General features: G+C 52.8%; 1 protein-coding gene across 1 annotated transcript; it reads right to left on the bottom strand.

Moving 5' to 3' along the window:
- Positions 1-1,815: 1,815 nt before the first annotated feature.
- On the bottom strand, positions 1,816-7,250 carry LOC148816663 (otoancorin-like). Its single transcript, XM_088939310.1, has 6 exons — positions 7,107-7,250; positions 6,662-6,807; positions 5,565-5,701; positions 4,359-4,456; positions 3,564-3,702; positions 1,816-1,968 (listed from the first exon to the last, which is right to left on the bottom strand). Exons 1-6 carry the CDS (start codon positions 7,161-7,163, stop codon positions 1,886-1,888), a joined length of 660 nt encoding a protein of 219 aa, XP_088795436.1. The 5' UTR covers positions 7,164-7,250; the 3' UTR covers positions 1,816-1,885.
- Positions 7,251-18,938: the final 11,688 nt, after the last annotated feature.

The raw sequence follows: 18,938 nt of genomic DNA, 5'->3' as shown, positions 1-18,938 counted from the left end.
TAAAAAGCAGACTGTGGTGCAAGAGGAGGACAGTGTTTTAAGTGAAAAGTGGTGTTTGCCTGTCTGTCAAAACTGTAAGACAGACTGTGCTGTAAAAACAAAGAGAGTCCAGAAAATGTGTTTTTTTTTATACTTTGCCTTTTCAGGTTTTAATTTTCTTTCAACATATAGACTGTCAAACAGCACTTTCAGGGAGATAAGACTTCAACACACTGTGCTAAACATATAGCATAAGCATATAGCATATAAGACAATAGCAATAAGAAGATTGTTAAAATAAAGGTCTTTATGATAATTAAATATTAGCTCATTTAAAAGTCTTGCATTTAAAGAGGAAATTCTGTCAATAATGGAAAAAGATGATAATTTTCTAAAAGTATAACTGAAAATTCACGAAGACTCTCGTCACTCTCCTGTCACCAATATAACAATGTGAAAGTGCCTTTTTAATCTTAAACGCTGCTTCCATTTTTTTAGAAGAATCCCAACAGCTAAGCTCATGTGCGCGAGGAAGGGTTCAGGGCTGGCCTGGCTCCGACAGTGAGAGCAGGCACTGCTGGCCACACCTGCTGCAGCCTGGTGCTGGTTAAGACAGTCATTTAAAGTGCTGCTGGTGGAGGGGTTCTAAATCTGCCAGAATCGCATTGCTGTGTCTGTTGTCCTGGGTAACATTTCATTGAATCTCTGACGTGTATTTAAGCCCTTCATCTGTTATATTATATTGTGCCTTTTCATGGCAATGTTTCGGGGTCAATGACGGTCCCGTCAGGTGAAAGCAGGGCAGGGCAGGAGGGATTAGTGTGATGAGTGAACCGTGCCAGCCTCCACGTCTCCGGCTGCAGCAGGAAACTACTCAGGTTTCCTTAAGAGTTAAATATTTTACTTTTGTATTTTAGGAGTTTCACAGTTAGAACTTCCTAGAAGAGCTCAGGATTTTATTTCTTAACGTAGGATTTGGATGGTGGCACAGAGGTTAGAATTGCCGCCTCCCAGCGCTGGGGTCCTGGGTTCAATTCCCGACCTGGTGTGCTGTCTGTGTGGAGTTTGCATGTTCTCTTGTGTTTGTGTGGGTTTCCTCCCGGTGCTCTGGGTTCCACCCACAATCCAAAGATATACTAACAGATTAACTGGCCCTGGTGTGTGTGTGTGTGTGTGTGTGTGTGTGTGTGTGTGTGTGTGTGTGCGCGCCCTGCAATGGACTGGTGTCCCTTCCAGGATGTACCCTGCCTTGCGCCAGTTTGCTTAGCTGGGATAGGCTACCAGCTCTCCCGCAAACCTAAATTGGATGAATGGATGTACAGCAGGCTGTTTGATGTTTGGAGAAAGCAATGCGAGAAAGCTCTCCTCTCCCTGAGGGCACTCCCCGTGTGGCCAGACCAGTGTTACTGCAATCTTGCTTACTGGGGAGACTGGACCCCGCATGCCTTCCATCAATGCATCTGTTCTTGCAGTACTGAGCTGCACCACCATGTTCAACTCCGGTCTTCCAATCCCCTTCGCCTTAGTAAAAATCCGGCAGGAGGGGGTGAGCCTGAGGCCGTGCAACCACATCATCAGCAAATCCGAAAAGCAAATCTCGTGATCTTGTCGCCGATTCAGCACGCCCTGCCCGGGCACAGGCTCTGACATAAACTTCTAAATCTGTCCTGAGTGTTTCTGCAGAACGGCGCAGGCCGGCGCGCAGCCACACGCGACGTGGGTGACAGAAGAGAGGAACGGATCTCGATCAGAAGGAAAAGGCTCCCTCAGAGGCTGCAGGTTAGGGAGGAGGGGGTCGGCCCTGGACAGTGGAACAGGGGGAGATTAGGGCTGGTCGTGCTCTAGCTCTGGAACAGTGACCAGGAGAGGAGGCCAGAGGTACCTGAGCCCATCCGTATCAGGTTGTCTAGAAGGACAGGCCCGCCAGGGTCAGCACCAGAACCAGGACAGGAGCCGCTGTGGAGCTGAGGCCGCCGGACGAGCTGGTCTCTGGGGGATACAGACGGAAAAGCTTTAGCCTGCATGCTGACTCAGTAACACTGGGGCGGTAGTTTGTAAGATTGTACTTGGATTTGAGCGCTTGTTCTGCTCTGATTGTGCTCGCGGTGATCTGTTAACCCCTACTTCTGCTTTTAAGCTCTTACTATTTATGTTCAGTTTGTTTGTTTCTTTATGGGGAAAAAAAACAAAGACCAGCACCCGGTTCCATATACTAATAAGGAACACATGCGAACAGTCGTCGTGGCTTGACAGACTTGGAACCTCGACTGACTGTGTGGAGCCAACCATCGCATAAAAAGAGGAAGAAAGAAAAAAGGAAACCAGAGATGTGAAAGAGACAAGCAAAGGAGAAAAAAAGGTAGTGAAAGGACAGAAGAGGGAAGTTACACTTTTCAAGGTTTTTCATATGTCTTATTATTTAAAGGTAGTATTTTTATACTTATGGTAGAATTCATTTTGGTTGTATTTCTAATCCAGGGGGGTCTGTGTTGCAAGGCGTTAATAGGGTCCCCACTATTAAAGGATGAAAACCTGTTACAGAGGGACTGGGATCTGGAGCCCCACATCAGCTGGTACCCCTTCTGGATGAGTCAGATAGCCCACAGCAGCTGGTATTTACCCCCTGTGCTGGAGACAGACAGCCCACAGCAGCTGGTATTTACCCCCTGTGCTGGAGACAGACAGCCCACAGCAGCTGGTACTTACCCCCTGTACTGGAGACAGCTCACAGCAGCTGGTATTTACCCCCTGTGCTGGAGACAGCTCACAGCAGCTGGTATTTACCCCCTGTGCTGGAGACAGACAGCTCACAGCAGCTGGTATTTACCCCCTGTGCTGGAGACAGCTCACAGCAGCTGGTATTTACCCCCCGTGGTGGAGACAGACAGCTCACAGCAGCTGGTATTTACCCCCTGTGCTGGAGTCAGACAGCTCACAGCAGCTGGTATTTACCCCCTGTGCTGGAGACAGACAGCTCACAGCAGCTGGTATTTACCCCCTGTGCTGGAGACAGCTCACAGCAGCTGGTATTTACCCCCTGTGCTGGAGACAGACAGCTCACAGCAGCTGGTATTTACCCCCTGTGCTGGAGACAGACAGCTCACAGCAGCTGGTATTTACCCCCTGTGCTGGAGACACAGCCCACAGCAGCTGGTATTTACCCCCTGTGCTGGAGACAGACAGCTCACAGCAGCTGGTATTTACCCCCTGTGCTGGAGACAGCTCACAGCAGCTGGTATTTACCCCCCTGTGCTGGAGTCAGACAGCCCACAGCAGCTGGTACTTACCCCCCATGGTGGAGACAGACAGCCCACAGCAGCTGGTACTTACCCCCTGTGGTGGAGACAGCTCACAGCAGCTGGTATTTACCCCCCTGTGCTGGAGACAGACAGCCCACAGCAGCTGGTATTTACCCCCTGTGCTGGAGACACAGCCCACAGCAGCTGGTATTTACCCCCCTGTGCTGGAGTCAGACAGCCCACAGCAGCTGGTACTTACCCCCCGTGGTGGAGACAGACAGCCCACAGCAGCTGGTATTTACCCCCTGTGCTGGAGACAGACAGCCCACAGCAGCTGGTACTTACCCCCTGTGGTGGAGATGGACGCCCCAGAGTTGAGGTTGAGCGCGTCTCTCTGGGCGTCATCCAGCACCGCCCACTGCATCTCACTCACTGCCGCGTAGTTCTCGATGCCCAGGCTGCTCAGAAGGTCAGGAGACAGCGCCTGCAACGCACACAACAGCGCCCTCAGCTGTCCGCCCGGGCACCGGTCTCCTCCGCTGCCCGGCGTTCTGACCCGGGCCTGACCCAGACTGGCAGCTCTCGCTCGCTCCAACAGGACACGGCGGCGGATCTTTTTAATTGAGGGCAGAGCGGTGGCTCTGTGGCTAAGGAGCTGTGCCTATGGCTGGAAGGTTGCCAGTTCAAATCCCGCAACCAGCAGAGAAATCCTACTCCATTGGGCCCTTGAGCAAGGCCCTTAACCCCAGCTGCTCCAGGGGCGCTGTACAATAGCTAACCCTGCGCTCTGACCCCAAGCTTCTCTCCCTGTCTGTGTGTCTCATGGAGAGCAAGCTGGAGTCTGCAAAAAGAAATTCCTAATGCAAGAAATTGTATAGGGTTGATAAAGTGATGTTATGTTAAATTGTCCCCTTTTTTGCTGTCATGCACAGCATCAAGACAAGAAGCTGCCTGGATTCTAGGTTTTGCGCTGGAGCCCGGAGCTGTCAATCCTCGGAGACACCCTTCTCCCGACGTGCTGGAAGCTGGTGAGCTCATTTTCTTCCTGCTGCACGTCCCGCTCACCCTCAACTAGGGCCTGCCTGCAGCTGGTCTTCAACAGGGCACGGACCCCCCCAGCAGGGCCAGGCCTGCTCTTACCCTGAACACGCTGGGAGGAATGAGTGAGATCGCCTCAGGGGTGATGTAACTCAGGGCGTCTTCGCTGATGCTGCTGATCTGTGAGCTGTTCAGGGAAGCTGCAGGGCAAAATTCGACAGTGGAGCAAAATGACAGGTTTCCTGAAATTCATTCCACCCCCCCATAGGTCATAGACCAGCAGCATTTACTTGCAAATTTAATGAAAGCATTTGACCTCAGATGTATTGTATATGGCGTGCACTGTCAAAGAAGATAATCTGTTCATGTGAATTTAAGGTACATCCATCCATAATCGGAAAGACAGTCCTGCGTAGGATTGCTAGGACAGGGAGCCCAGAGACAAACCATGCAAACCCAGGTAGAACATGCAAACTCCACACAGGAGGGCCCAGGGACCTAAGAGCAGTGCTGCACCCATTCGAGGTAAAATCAAAGGTAACGTATTAAAGTATTTCAGCATCTTCATAGATGCCGGTTGGTTTTGGAGGGACTGCATTCTTTGTGAGTGGAGTTGAGAGTGGTCAGTGCACGTCTGGGATTGTTGAGGGTGGTCAGTGTGTGGGTGGAGTTATGGAGACTGATCAGCGTGTGAGTGAAGTTATGGAGAGTGGTCAGTGTGTGTGAGGGTATTGAGAGTGGTCAGTGTGTGTGTGAGAGGTTATTGAGAGTGGTCAGTGTGTGTGAGGGTATTGAGAGTGGTCAGTGTGTGTGAGGGTACTGAGAGTGGTCAGTGTGTGTGTGAGGGTACTGAGAGTGGTCAGTGTGTGTGATGATATTGAGAATGCTCAGCGTGTATGCAAGGTTATTGAGAGTGGTCAGTGTGTGTGAGGGTATTGAGAGTGGTCAGTGTGTGTGTGAGGGTATTGAGAGTGGTCAGTGTGTGTGATGATATTGAGAATGCTCAGCGTGGTCAGTGTGTGTCTGGGGTTGAGGAGTGTGGTCAGTGTGTGTGTGTGATGATATTGAGAGTGGTCAGTGTGTGTGAGCGTATTGAGAGTGGTCAGTGTGTGTGTGTGAGGGTATTGAGAGTGGTTAGTGTGTGTGAGGGTATTGAGAGTGGTCAGTGTGTGTGTGATGATATTGAGAATGCTCAGTGTGTATGCAAGGTTACTGAGAGTGGTCAGCACATGCGTGAGATTATTGAGAGTGGTCAGTGTGTGTCTGGGGTTGTGGAGTGTGGTCAGTGCTCATGCATCCCATCCGTACCTGTGACAGTGCCCACAGTGTCCATCTCATCCTTAGTCCACAGGCTGGGGTCTCCGTAGGCCTCCACAGCCTTTTCCTGCAGGGCCAGCAGCACCTCCGCAGGGCACTCCAGCTGGCCAATTTCACGAGCCGCGGCACTGCAAGAGCAGCAGACACACAGGCAGTCAATCCCTGCGGCCGCTGCCTCACTCCTCCAGCTCGCGCCTGGCCTGATCTCCAGCTGTGTGCAGCAAGCCACTTAACGCATGATCAGTGTTAATTAAGAAGGCAGGGTCCGGGCAGCACATGTAGGGCTACAGGTGACTTCCATTATGTTAATAACTGATCGAAGAATCGCATTCCTGTGGAGCTGTTTTTTCTGTGGCTTCACAACAAGGCAAGACAGTTGGTCTCTTCTGAATCCTTGCAGTGACACCCCCTTAAACAGAAATCCACCCCCTCATTAATCCATTTTGTGCTTAGTTACAGAATGGTCACGGTGGTTTTGTCATTCATACAACATTCAGGCAGGGCTGCTTCTCTGTATGTTAGAGTGGTGAAACTGTAGAGGTTGTCTTTGGCTGGACAAGTGATTGACCTGTCCTACTCAGTGGACAGGTGATTGACCTTGTCTTACCTTGTCTCCTTAGTGGGCAGGTGATTGACCTGGTCTCACCGGGTCTCCTCAGTGGACAGGTGATTGACCTGGTCTCACCTGGTCTCCTGTGGACAGGTGATTGACCTGGTCTCACCGGGTCTCCTCAGTGGACAGGTGATTGACCTGGTCTCACCGGGTCTCCTGTGGAAAGGTGATTGACCTGGTCTCACCTGGTCTCCTGTGGAAAGGTGATTGACCTGGTCTCACCTGGTCTCCTCAGAGGACAGGTGATTGACCTGGTCTCACCTGGTCTCCTCAGTGGACAGGTGATTGACCTGGTGTCCTCAGTGGACAGGTGATAGACCTGGTCTCACCTGGTCTCCTCAGTGGACAGGTGATTGACCTGGTGTCCTCAGTGGAGAGGTGATTGACCTGGTCTCACCTGGTCTCCTTAGTAGACAACTGTTTGACCTGATGAGATTTGTACCACCCAGTGAAGAGCTGCCTGACCTGAACTCACCTGTATTCCTCAGCGGACAGCTGTTTGACCTGGTCTGCAGTGAAAGCACACAGGAAGTATTTGAGACCTATCAGTTGTCTGCTGGTTAAGGTGTCGACAGGGTTGTCTCTGAGAAAGATGGCCAAGATCTCTTTTGCCACTCTTAGCTGCAAAGAGAAATAAATGAATCAGGATAAACCAAGGATAAAAGTCAGTTGCATCTACAGGGAACTGATCTCACACATGTGTTTCACTTTGATATATTTTTGTGGGATGATCAGAGTCCCAGGTTTTGTTCCATCACCCATTATCATTAATAATCAGCAGCAGTCTAATTAGATGAAACCTCACTGTGGGGTACCCTATAGGAAATAAAAGCAGGAGTGCGATGAGGTGACACAGTTACATGAACTGTATTACAGGTATAGAAATCTGTGCGCCAGACCAAAAGATCAAGAGCACTTACGTTGTTCAGCCAGTCCCTGTACTGCCCGATGGAGGACAGGGTGTCGATGGAGATCATCGTGATGGACTGGCTGACGTCGCTCGAGGTGAAGGCCAGGGTGATTCTCTTCAGGGCCGCGATGTCCTCGTCAGCCGGCTCGGGGAAGGCCTTGAAACACAGGCAGGAGGTTACAGCAGCAGCGGCAGCTATCCGCAAGGGGACAGAGCGCGCCCCCGGCCCCCGCAGGGCTCTAGAGACGTGGCTGTTTCCTCACGCCTTTCCTGACCGCCCCGCGAGGATGCGCAGGCCTCCTGCAGCACCTGCTGCCGATGTGTGTGTGTGTGTGTGTGTGTGTGTGTGTGAGAGACCATTAATCGGCTGTGAGGTTATACAATTGGAATGGGCCGGGCCGTACCTGCTGCACCTCCCGGGTGATTGAATGGCTCAGCAGGTACCATCCATCAGGTACCACCTGGCCCACCGGCTGTCGATCCGTGTGCAGCAGGTACAGTACCACCTGGCCCACCCGCTGTCAATCCGTGTGCGGCAGGTACGGTACCACCTGGCCCACCGGCTGTCGATCCGTGTGCGGCAGGTACGGTACCACCTGGCCCACCGGCTGTCGATCCGTGTGCGGCAGGTACGGTACCACCTGGCCCACCGGCTGTCGATCCGTGTGCGGCGGGTACGGTACCACCTGGCCCACCGGCTGTCGATCCGTGTGCGGCGGGTACGGTACCACCTGGCCCACCCGCTGTCGATCCGTGTGCGGCGGGTACGGTACCACCTGGCCCACCGGCTGTCGATCCGTGTGTGGCGGGTACGGTACCACCTGGCCCACCGGCTGTCGATCCGTGTGCGGCGGGTGCGGTACCACCTGGCCCACCCGCTGTCAATCCACGTGCAGCATGCACCACCCTCCCCCCATTCCACGGTCTGATCATAAACAGATTGGGTGCAGCGGCTCCCAGCAGGAAACGGCCAAAACAGAGAGCCACTGCTCTCTCGCTCCTGGCCCACCTGCCCCGTGAGTGGCTGGAAAGCAGCACGTACGTCCCAGGCGTTCGGGAGAGAACGGAGCCCAGGGCTCGGGGTCTTACCTTCAGAGCCACGGTCTTCAGGGCAGCCAGCTGCAGGGGGCTGAAGCCGGGCACCGACGCCAGCACCTCCAGGGAGGCCTGGAAGGTGTCGGTGTCCAGGCACTCCAGCTGGGCGGGGGTTAAGATGCTGTTCCCGTTCCCCATCGCCTTGATCTGCAGCGCGGTAGGGACCCTGGAGCAGATATCTGTGCAACACACACTGGCGTGAGAGGTTAGCCTATTTTACCTGCTTTCCCTCCCTTAGGGGCGTAACTGGTACTGCTCTCATTCCACACTGCCTGTGCCGCAGGGAGGTTTGCCTCTGAAGCTTTACAGGGTGGATTAGCGAGCCGTTTTCGCAGTTTTACCACATTCAGATGGCACATTAACCCCTGCACTTGCTGTTGTTTCCTGAAGTTTGCTCTTTCCTTAGCATCCAGCCTGGGAGACGGGCAGACAGAGAGGTAAAAACCCCGACTTTTGAAAAGAGCTGGCTGTAAACAGCATGGCAGCAGCGCCGGTCTTCCCATTGTGCCCACCGTGCCTAGGGCTTACGAAATGTTTAGGGCCCACGAAGGAGGGAACCACTAGCGACGAACGAAGAAACGAGCTGAAACAACAGGCTTGCGGTCGACTCTAGGTGCTCCAAGGCACTAATCACACGCTGTCTAGCGGCTGATCCGGACACCAGAAGGATCGGAGTGATGGTCGCTCGACTCGCTCCAGCAATCACGGGGCTTAGCATCGGCACAGTTTAAAGTGCATCGCGTCAATCGAGGTCACTCAATTGGCGTTTACCCCTCTTGCTGCACATTTCGGAATTAAAGTGCCTAGGGCCTACGGACACCAAAATCTGGCCCTGGATGGCGGGACTACCAGGCAGGAGATTTCATTAAAAAAAAAACGGCCTGGAACAACAGTGCCCGAGCCTTGGGCCAGCTGCCCTGACTGCGCCCGGGGAGGAGGAAATGGCTGTACAGAAACCCTCCTCCTGCGGGCTGTGCTGCCCCCCCCTGCTTGGGCAGCAGTTCTGGCCCCCCCCGAGACGGTACCTCTCTTGAACATGGTGTCCACGGCCGCCAGACGCAGGACCATCTTGGCGTAGAGCTGGCTCACGCTGCTGGAGTCGTACGCGAAGCGGAGCTTCTCCGGCACGAAGCCGCCTGGCGCCCGTCTCGGGGGCAGCAGGAGGGCCAGGCCTTCCTCCAGCTCCACCTGTGGGGGACGGGCAGAGCAGAGCCCAGCGGGCAGCTGGCGGAGGGTGTTCACACGCGCGTGGACTAAAAGTCACTTTTTAACTGTTCACGCCTCTCCCGGTCACGCAGAACGCACAAGGAAGGATTGTCAGGGGTGGACGGGGAGTCACGCGGTCTTTAAAAGACCCAGTGAGTCTTTTAAGCGCCGTTTCACAGCGCGGGATCGGGTCTGCGGGGCGTATGCGGCCTTGAACACTCTGTCAAGCTGCCAGTTTCTGATTGTGCTAACGTGTGTTAAAGTGACAACTAATTTGTTCTAAATCGTTAGCCGGCAGCCACGTCACCCTGCAGCTCCCAGCTAGCAGCCCTGCTGGAGCTCAGCAGGTGTGAGCCTGGCCAGTACCTGGATGGGAGACTCCTGGGAAAGCTGAGGCTGCTGCTGGAAGAGGTGTTAGTGGGGCCAGTAGGGGGTGCTCACCCTGCGGTCTGTGTGGGTCCTAATGCCCCTGTATAGTGACAGGCAGGGCCACATTCAGACTATCACAGGCCCATGGGATATAAATTTTCAGGGGGCCCCTCCCCCTTAAGACACATCATGAATGCCCTACATGTCATTACATTTAAAGTTCAGATCTCTGAACTGGCTTCATCACTCTGCTCTCCTCCCCACTGAGAGCTGGTGTGTGGGGAGAGGACTGGAGCATCATCCAGGTGGGGCTGCACACTGGTGGGGGTGGAGGGGATCCCCATGACCTGTAAAGAGCTCTGAGCGGAGTGTCCAGAAAAGCACTATGTAAGTCTAAGTAATTAATATACAGGTACTGTATATTCTTGAGGCACTCCAAACAAACACAAAATGTACAAATGACGAGTGTGTGAGTTGAGAACTGCCTATACTGCCTACTGACCTGCGGCTGTGTTGTGGGGTGTGTATGACTCACTGATACAGAGTGCGTCTTCTGTGCTCTGGCACTGATCACATGTGCCTAGGCCAATGCTGTGTAGGGCTCAGAGAATCTGACCCACTGTGAGTCATAACGAAGGAAAACAAACTTTTCCCTTTAAGGTATTTGATCACTTGTCAGCACATCAGTTAGGCAGAGAACATAAAAAACCAGGCTGAGCTCTGAAGGGGAGCGGTTTTCTGCGGTGTCTGGTGGGGTTTTCCTGCCCTGCTCTGCTGCACAGCGGCAGCGGCTGGCTCACACTCGGCCCCATCCCGCGCAGAGCTGGGGGGGGCGGCGGAACTCACCGACACGGGGAGCTTGTACAGGAACCTCAGGTCAAAGAGCATGACCAGGGACCGCAGCTGCATCAGCGTGGCCGCGCGCCAGCGGGGAACGTCTCTGCAGAAGGGGCAGAGGGTTAGGCCAAAACACAGGGCAGCAGCAGGGAAATCCCAGACTGCCGTGCAACGCTGCTGTACTGACCTGCCGCAGAAAAGCTTTTAATGAAGCGCATGCTTTTAAAAAGTGGAAACATTAACATTTTTTGTGATTTGTTTTTTTATGATGATCTGATTTCTTTCTTGTTATGCTTCTCGGGAGATGGAGCGGCCATCCCAGAATGCTGTTCTTCAGCAGTGCCCATTGGGAGTGACAGAGCTCACAGGTGGGCGGCATTTCATCATTGTAGTTCGCTGGGTTTATCTGTTCAGAAAAGGGACTGGGGATGGCCTTTTGAAAGCCGGGGCGCCACGATTGTAGTCCCTCCTCCTTAAGGGCGCTCCGGCTCTTCCACTGCGGACCTAATTTTGTGCACCTGCCCCCTGTTCCAGCCTCCTTCCCGTCCCCCTTAAAAGCCAGACACCCACTCAGTTCGGGGCTCTGCATCTGATTCCCATATCGTGCGAGCCCGGGACCTGTATTCGCCCCGCTCCGTCATGTTTTTAAGTTTCCGTTCCCCTCGCCGGTTCCGACCCCGGTTCCTGTCTGTCTCGTATGGATCGCCTGGCTTTTGGACTTTTGCCCTGGATTTTCCGTTCGTCTCCTCCTTGGATTTTTTGCCCCGGACTCACCCCCCCTGGGCACCTGCGCACTTTGGACACGCCCCCCCCGTATTCATTCTCGAATCCTGCATGACTTTTTCCTAGAGTTTCCTCACTCCACCCCGGATTGTGTCGTCTGCATAGGGTCTGGAAAGAACTCTTCCATTACAGTGGGCCCCGGGAGCTCGTACCCGTAGACGGTAGTGATCTTCTCCAGCAGGGCGGTCTTCACGCTGGGCTCAGGCTCGCCGCAGTCGCTCAGCTGGTCCACGGCCTCCCTGAACTGGGCCGCGCTCATGGCGCCGATGTCCTCCTGGCCCAGGAAGCACGCGGCCCCGCCCAGGCTGTTGATCTGCTGCAGGCTCAGCCCGCTCGCGTTCGTGGCGTTCTGAAACAGACAAACCCCTCATGGAGACACCAAGACCAGCCGCGGCCTTCCCTGAAGGATCGCGGAAACGATCCGGCCTCCGCTCCGATCCCGGATTAAAAAACCGAGTCTGCCAGCGCCACGGCTGATAGACTCTGAGTTCTGAACCGGCCGTCGGAGAGGACGCCCGGTCTGGGACTCACGTAGCAGGCCATGATGTAGCTGAGGATCTCTGCCCGTCTGGGGGAGTCCTTGGTGAGGAGGGCAGGGCTGGCTCTGGCCAGCAGGTCAACTACGGACGAGCAGAGCTGTATGGGGATTTTGTTCACTGTGGCCGCAAACGATCTGCAAAAAAACGAAACGAAGCACTGTAGCACTTCCCCGCCAAGAGAAATGCGTCTTGATTTCCATGGCTTTGTCGTTCGTATACATGGGACTGCGGACGTGAACTAGGAAGCTGTCGCGCCGAGCAGCGCGTCTGCGGCACTCACTGCGCGTAGACCAGAAAGCTCGGGGGGGTGTTCTTCAGCTCCGCCTCTGTCATGTTGGCCGGGGTTTTGAGCTTCCTGTAGTAAGAGGCGCTGGCGCAGCGCACCTGCGGGCGAGACGCATATACGGTCAGCCCAGGCTGACGGCACTAGAATCTCCTTGTGCAGACTGGGACAGCGGGCCCGTTACAGAGCCTAAAATTGGGATCTCCTCGTACTTGCAGCTACGGGCTTTGCTAAATGGAAAAAAATCATTTACATTAAGGTTGGCTTCTACGGTGATAACTAATGTATGGGTCTCCTACCTCTGTATCAACGGGGTAAAAACCCACCTGAGTCAGGTGAGTCTTAAATGGGTATCTTCTTTTTTTTTACCGTAACTCCCTTTCTCAGTAGCCCTGTGTGGTTTGAAAAGACAACAGCCGCTGGGCTGAAGTTAAGAAAGCTCCCTTTCACTGTCCAAAAGCAAAATTCTGAATAAATCTTTGCTTGTCCAATGCGTCTTAGCAGACGGGGTTAGTCTGAGTGTGGAGCCTTTGGCTGTACGGGTACTGTGATGCTGTGGCATTCCTCTGTACTCGTTCCCTTGTCGCCCACGTTGGCACACCTGGTCCCGGGACAGGAACGGGCTGGCGGACACAGCCTCCAGCTGCGAGTTGGTCATGCTCTGGATCTGGGCGCAGGTGAGGCCTCTGACACTGTGCAGCAGGGCCCTTTGGGACAGAATGAGTTGTGGTCGGTGTCTTTCTTTAGGCACATATCAGTGGTGATAGTTCACGTTCATTGTCATTATACTCATACGCAGGTATATGCTATAATGAAATGCTATTTAGCTAGCTCTCAGACAAAAACACAACAATACAATTGTATAAGAAAAGAAAGACAGAGGCACTGGGAATGTGCAAAACAACAACAGGCAATGTGCAAAACATTGTGACAGGAGACACAACGTAGTGGTTTCAGCATGGAATATACCTTTACTTGTTCCTTATCGGAACTGATCATCATCATCATCATCATCATCACTACAGAAGAAGAAAGCTCAGTCTTGACAAGTGAGATCTGATTGACAAAAGAAAGATATTCTTGAACTTACCTGAAGTCATTTGTAGTCTTCAGGGAAGGGAAAACTTTCTCCATGACCACAATCGCCTGTATGTGAAAATAACCAGGGAAATGTCTCAAAGCTGTATTTTTTTTCCCCTGTTATTCCACACTTCAATTTAGTATGTTTGCCTTTGAGAAAGCAGAATTTAACGTGGGTACCGTCTGAAAATGGGCAGTGAATTGGATCCTTATTTCATTTGACCTGCAGTGCAGTGCAGCTGATGGCTTTATCCCTGTCGAACCCGATTCCTGCCCCGAAACCGTAGCGAGCAGACTACCTCATGTCTTAACACTTTGCCCTGCCAGGGAGACCTGGGGGCGTCAGTGATGTTCTCGCCCCTACCTGTGCTTTGTTCCAGGGATATGCGTTGGTCCAGTTGGAGCTGAAGTTCCCCAGAGCCCTGAGGTCCGTGCACGGCACTGCGGAGATCAGCGAGGGCGGGATGAAGGACAGAGCTTCACTGAGGTTGGTGCTTTTCAAGATCTGCAAAACAGAGAGCCAGCACACGTCTCTCACACGTCGCCCGCTGCCTGTGCCTAGTGCACTGCTCCACTTCACTCAGGTTCGGGCATTAGGTTTGGGGAGACCAGACATTTGACTTCATGTGAAGTCTGAAGCACTGCTGGAAGATGCCAGACATGAGCAGAATCTGGGGCATTGATGAAGGTAAATGCATTCGCACAGCAGGGAAGTGTGTATCTGAAAAACACGCTTTTTGTCTGTTCCTGGAGAGTAAGGGCTTCAGCCTTACTGATTATAATAATTAATAATTATATCGCGCTTTTCTGGACACTCCACTCAGAGCTGTTTACCGGTCATGGGGATCCCCTCCATCCCCACCAGTGTGCAGCCCCACCTGGATGATGCTCCAGTCCTCTCCCCACACACCAGCTCTCAGTGGGGAGGAGAGCAGAGTGATGAAGCCAGTTCAGAGATGGGGATTATTAGGAGCCCATGACTGGTAAAGGCCAGGGGGAAATTTGGCCAGGACACTGGGGTAACACCCCCACTCTTTTCAAGAAACACCCTGGGATTTTTAATGACCACAGAGAGTCATTACCTCTCACTTGAAGGACGGCACCTTTTTACAGTATAGTGTCCCCGTCACTATACTGGGGCATTAGGACCCACACAGACCGCAGGGTGGGCCCCCCCTGCTGGCCCCACTAACACCTCTTCCAGCAGCAGCCTCAGCTTTCCCAGGAGTCTCCCATCCAGGTACTGGCCAGGCTCACACTGCTGAGCTCCAGTGGAGCTGGGAGCTGCAGGGTGATATACAGTAGCTGCTGGCTCTTGTCTTTGGATGGACCACAGCAGATGGCGTTAGAGAGATCAGCAGCCCCCAGTTGGAAGCCGGGCAGAGCGGGCTTGTTTGTCGACTCACGGAGAGGAGAATGGCCTTCTTCTGCACCGGCTCCATGGCGTCGATGGAGCGCGCGAAGTAGGGGCTCTGAAACGCCTTGCGAAGCTCAGACGCGTTGATCCCGATCAGGGTGTCCGAACTGAGGCGGCTGGCGAGGAGGCCCAGCGATCCCACGTTTCCCTCTTGGATCTGCAGAACACACACCACACCAGACGCAACACAACACGGCGCGATGAGAAGGCAGACAGCCGCCGCGTGTTGGCGTCCGACAGACCAAGTGAGGGAACAGAGGAGCTGTGTTTTCCTGCAGGGGGTTGTGGGAGTTGTGGGAACAAGCTGCGCAGGCATGTTATGGAAGTTGCTTTCCTGGCTCTCTTTAAGGATGGGATGAGCTACTATTAACCAAACAAATAAGACTAAATAGCTGCCTCTCGTTTGTGACCTTTCTGATGTCCCTTTATACCAGTGGTTCCCAGTCGTGGTGACCCACATACCTGAGCCCTCAGTTCCCCAATCAAACCCTTCGCCAACTTAATAATAAGATGAATATGAACTGTTGGTTCCCAGCTCTTAAACATGCTTGAGCGTCATCCATTTTATTTAGTAAGTGAAGTGAAATACCAAACTTGTGACTTGAAAAATACAGACATCCAAATGAAGCAGCTTCTTAGATCGATTGATGGGGAACTGCAGTTCCAATTTCTCAGACCGGCTACTAAAACTCAGTAGCAAACTAGATACATCAACGGCGTAGAAAAATGTGACCAATTTCGAATTAAGGAATTAAGGTTTGTGAGAACTGTGACGTGAGGCGGCCCTTCCTGCTCACTAGTTCCCGCACTGACTGATGTACTGGGATGGATGAGAGTGAATAAGTACAGGTTGCGCCGCAGACATTTCACAGCAGAAATGTTCCAACATGATCTGTATGCAGAGTTAATGAGTAAGTAGTATTTGTCGGCAAGACTGTCTCAGAATCGAAAGTAAGATTTAAAAGAGATGGATTCACTAGCCTGCTTGTTTACAGAGTCGCAGGACTGCTTCACCTCACCGGAAGTTTTGTTACCTCGTTCTGAATCACAGATTATGGCGCTGTGAAAACCCAAAAATGTCTTCTATTTTGTGATGTAAATTGGAGTTTTTACTACGTTTTACTGTGTACATTTAACTTTTCTTGTGGTTTGAAATGCGCTCATCGGTGCTGATTGTTTCTAACCTCGAAATGTAAAAACGGCGTTGCAGGTCCAGTTATCTAATGGCAGTGGGCTGGAAGGAAAGCCAGCAGGTGTGGGGGTCGCCAGTGCAGGATTGGGAACCCCTGCTTTACACCCTGCAGAGTGGATGAGGGAACACGCCACCAGGTGAGATACGTCCTTGTACTCACAATTCCCTCGCTGACGGAGGAAAGGAGAGCTTCCTTCTGGGACCCGGACAAGTCGGCGTTCTGTGCGAATGTGTCCAGGGCTCCTTTGACGGTGCTGGCATTCAGGGAGGTCAGCTGGGCCTCGGACAGGCCCACCACGGCGGCCGACAGCCTGCTGAGCTGCGTGGCGTTGTAGCCGGCGACGTTCACCTTGCTCAGCACGTCCTCGTAGATCTGCACGAGAACACTCTCGCCCTCAGAGCGCGGAAACGGCCAGAGATGGCCCTTGCAGCTGGTTTTACCCAGCCTGCAACATTCTTTACCATGATTTTCCCTGCATATGGTTTTTCACCATACTTCCCTATATAGATTACCGCGATTTCACTGTGCTGTTACCATGGTGTGCCGCAACACCCTTGCATACCACCCTGTCAGTGGCGCCGCTTAGCTGTGATGTCAAGCCGACCCGGAGGACACTGGGAAATCTCCTTTGGTAAGAAAGGAGATTTCTGGGCGTTTAACTGGATAATGGGGCCCAATGGGAAGATAACACTGATCCTGTGCAGCTGCAGCAGCAGGCAGACGTGCTAGAGCACTGCGGATAGGAGAAGAGCCCTCTGTCACTTGCAGGGCCAGGAGCTCTTTGACACTTACATGCCTGACATCGCTCCTACACTCATTCAGCAGCTTGAACAGGGCGTCCATGGCCGGGGCCTGCAGGGGTCTTCTGATCTCAGGGTAGAAACAGGCCAGCTGACCCAGCCTGGAATATAAATCAATTGCAAAGTTGAGTTGGACAAAAACAAAATGCCGGAAGCCTTAAAGAGAGCCAATCGCGATCAACAGGCCGTGCACACAGACTGCCCGCTCACCTGCTGATGTTGCCCGGTGAGGTGAAGTTACACTGGCAGGCGTTCTTGAGCCCGGCGTACAGGACGTCCGCCTGAGACTGCTTCAGATCGTAGAAGAAGCTGAAGTGGTTGTCGGCACTGCTGAAGACCTCGTACAGCTGTTGGAAAGCCCAGAGCCGGTTCAAAACCCATTTGGGTGGTGCGTCTGTCATGCTTGTAATCCCTCCTCTTAAGGCCCCTCCTTATAGAAGCCAGACGCTCACACTATTCCGCGCTCTGCATTGGAAGACGGAAGCCCGGAGGCCCGCCTACCACCAAGTCGCCCTACGGCCGCGGCTTCAGGGCACGGGCCTCCTATCGGCGTCCTGACCCAGCTGAGTCCGGGGCTCAGAGCGCCTGGCCTCGTCATCCCGTTTTTATTCCCCATCCCTGCACCGGATCCCGTTCCGGTTTTTAACCCTTGTCTTGTCTTGTCTCGTTTGGATTCCCTGGCTTTGGACCTTTGGACTACAGCCTGGATTTTCCCTTTGGATGCCCTTGGACTTGGACCACGCCCCCCCCCCCCCCGAGCACCAGTGCACAGTGGTCACGCCCCCCTGTTTGTCAACCTGCCCAGTTCCTCGTCGTCTCCTCCCCGTGATCTCCCACTCCCTTCCGGATTCTCCCATCTGCACAGGGTCCTGATCTACGCTTCGTAACAGCGTCTTTAATGAACATGCATCAGCGGGCCTTGCACAAGCGACACAGGGGGACCCTGTTTCCTGGCATAAGGCTCGGGCGCTGATTGGTTTTCCTCCCTTTTGGATAGACAGTAGATCCTCGATTTAACAGACCCTGATTAAACGGATTTCAGATTTAACGGACACAATTCCACGGTTCAAATGTTGGTGCGTCCCCGCTATTTTCCGGTTGATATGTCGGTACTTCCCTGTAGTGGCGACGATGATGAGGAAGAAGGGCCACCTGTTTGCAAAATCAAGCTGTCTGATTTAAGATCTCATCTCGACGACTTGATCGCGTTTATCGACTCATCATCTGATCTTTTCAGCCGTATTGCTCTCACTTCCGAGCTTTCAGAGAGATTATTATTCGTAAGCAGTGGACTTCCAAGACACAATTGAAATCGGATGCTTTCTTCAAGCCCATTAGCCGACCAAAACCTGTGTCACCGCAGCCTAGCAGCTCCTCAGCAGATGGTGTCAATCTCTCGCCAGGACTGACACTGAGGTGATTCCTCTTCTGAGTAGACTACATAATGTTCAGGGTTTTTTTGTTCTTGTCAAAAGAGGATGGGTAGTATTATTTCTAATGCATGATATGTGATATATAGTGAAATTTGTCATTTTTCACGTAAATATGGGTGGCGTTGTGCTTCAAGACTTTTGGTTTCATATAGACGCTATTTTACGGACATTTGGATTAAACAGACATTCGGCAATATCGGACACCCCCTCCCCCCAATTAGTCTGTTAAATCAAGGATATACTGTACAGGTCTAATGCCTCTGTACTGTTGGTGCTTCCACACAAAAATGTCCTGAGAATGTCATGCCCAGACTGCATGAGGGGCTTGATGCAAGGTCTGACAACCCGAATGGACACAGTCCTGAAAAGTGAACCTAAAGGGCCATTTTATGCTCAGCAGCGTAAGAAAGACTCAGACACAGGGGCCTGTTTCCCGGCATGAGGCTTGGGTGCTGAAGGTTTCCTCCCTTTTGTATATACAGGTCTCATGCCTCTGTACTGTATGTGCCTCCACACTGCCTCCTGCATCCCTGGAAAACTGAAGGACCAGCTGTGGTGCCAAAGGGCTCGGTGGGACAAATGAACTCCTCCCTCAGCAAGACTCAGTGTGCCTATCTCAGCGTGCTCAGTGACTGCCCAAAGCCACCTGTACTTTAGAACTAGACAGAAGGTTTTGTTACTGTAACACTGACAGCCTGTTACAGTAACACACTGACACCCTGACAGCCTGTTACAGTAACACACTGACACCCTGACAGCCTGTTACAGTAACACACTGACAGTCAGGGTGTCAGTGTCTCAGTCAGT

Source organism: Atractosteus spatula, chromosome 22, assembly GCF_055471065.1.
Source record: "Atractosteus spatula isolate fAtrSpa1 chromosome 22, fAtrSpa1.hap1, whole genome shotgun sequence".
Classification (NCBI taxonomy): domain Eukaryota; kingdom Metazoa; phylum Chordata; class Actinopteri; order Semionotiformes; family Lepisosteidae; genus Atractosteus; species Atractosteus spatula.
This window is presented reverse-complemented; position numbering and strand designations above follow the sequence as displayed.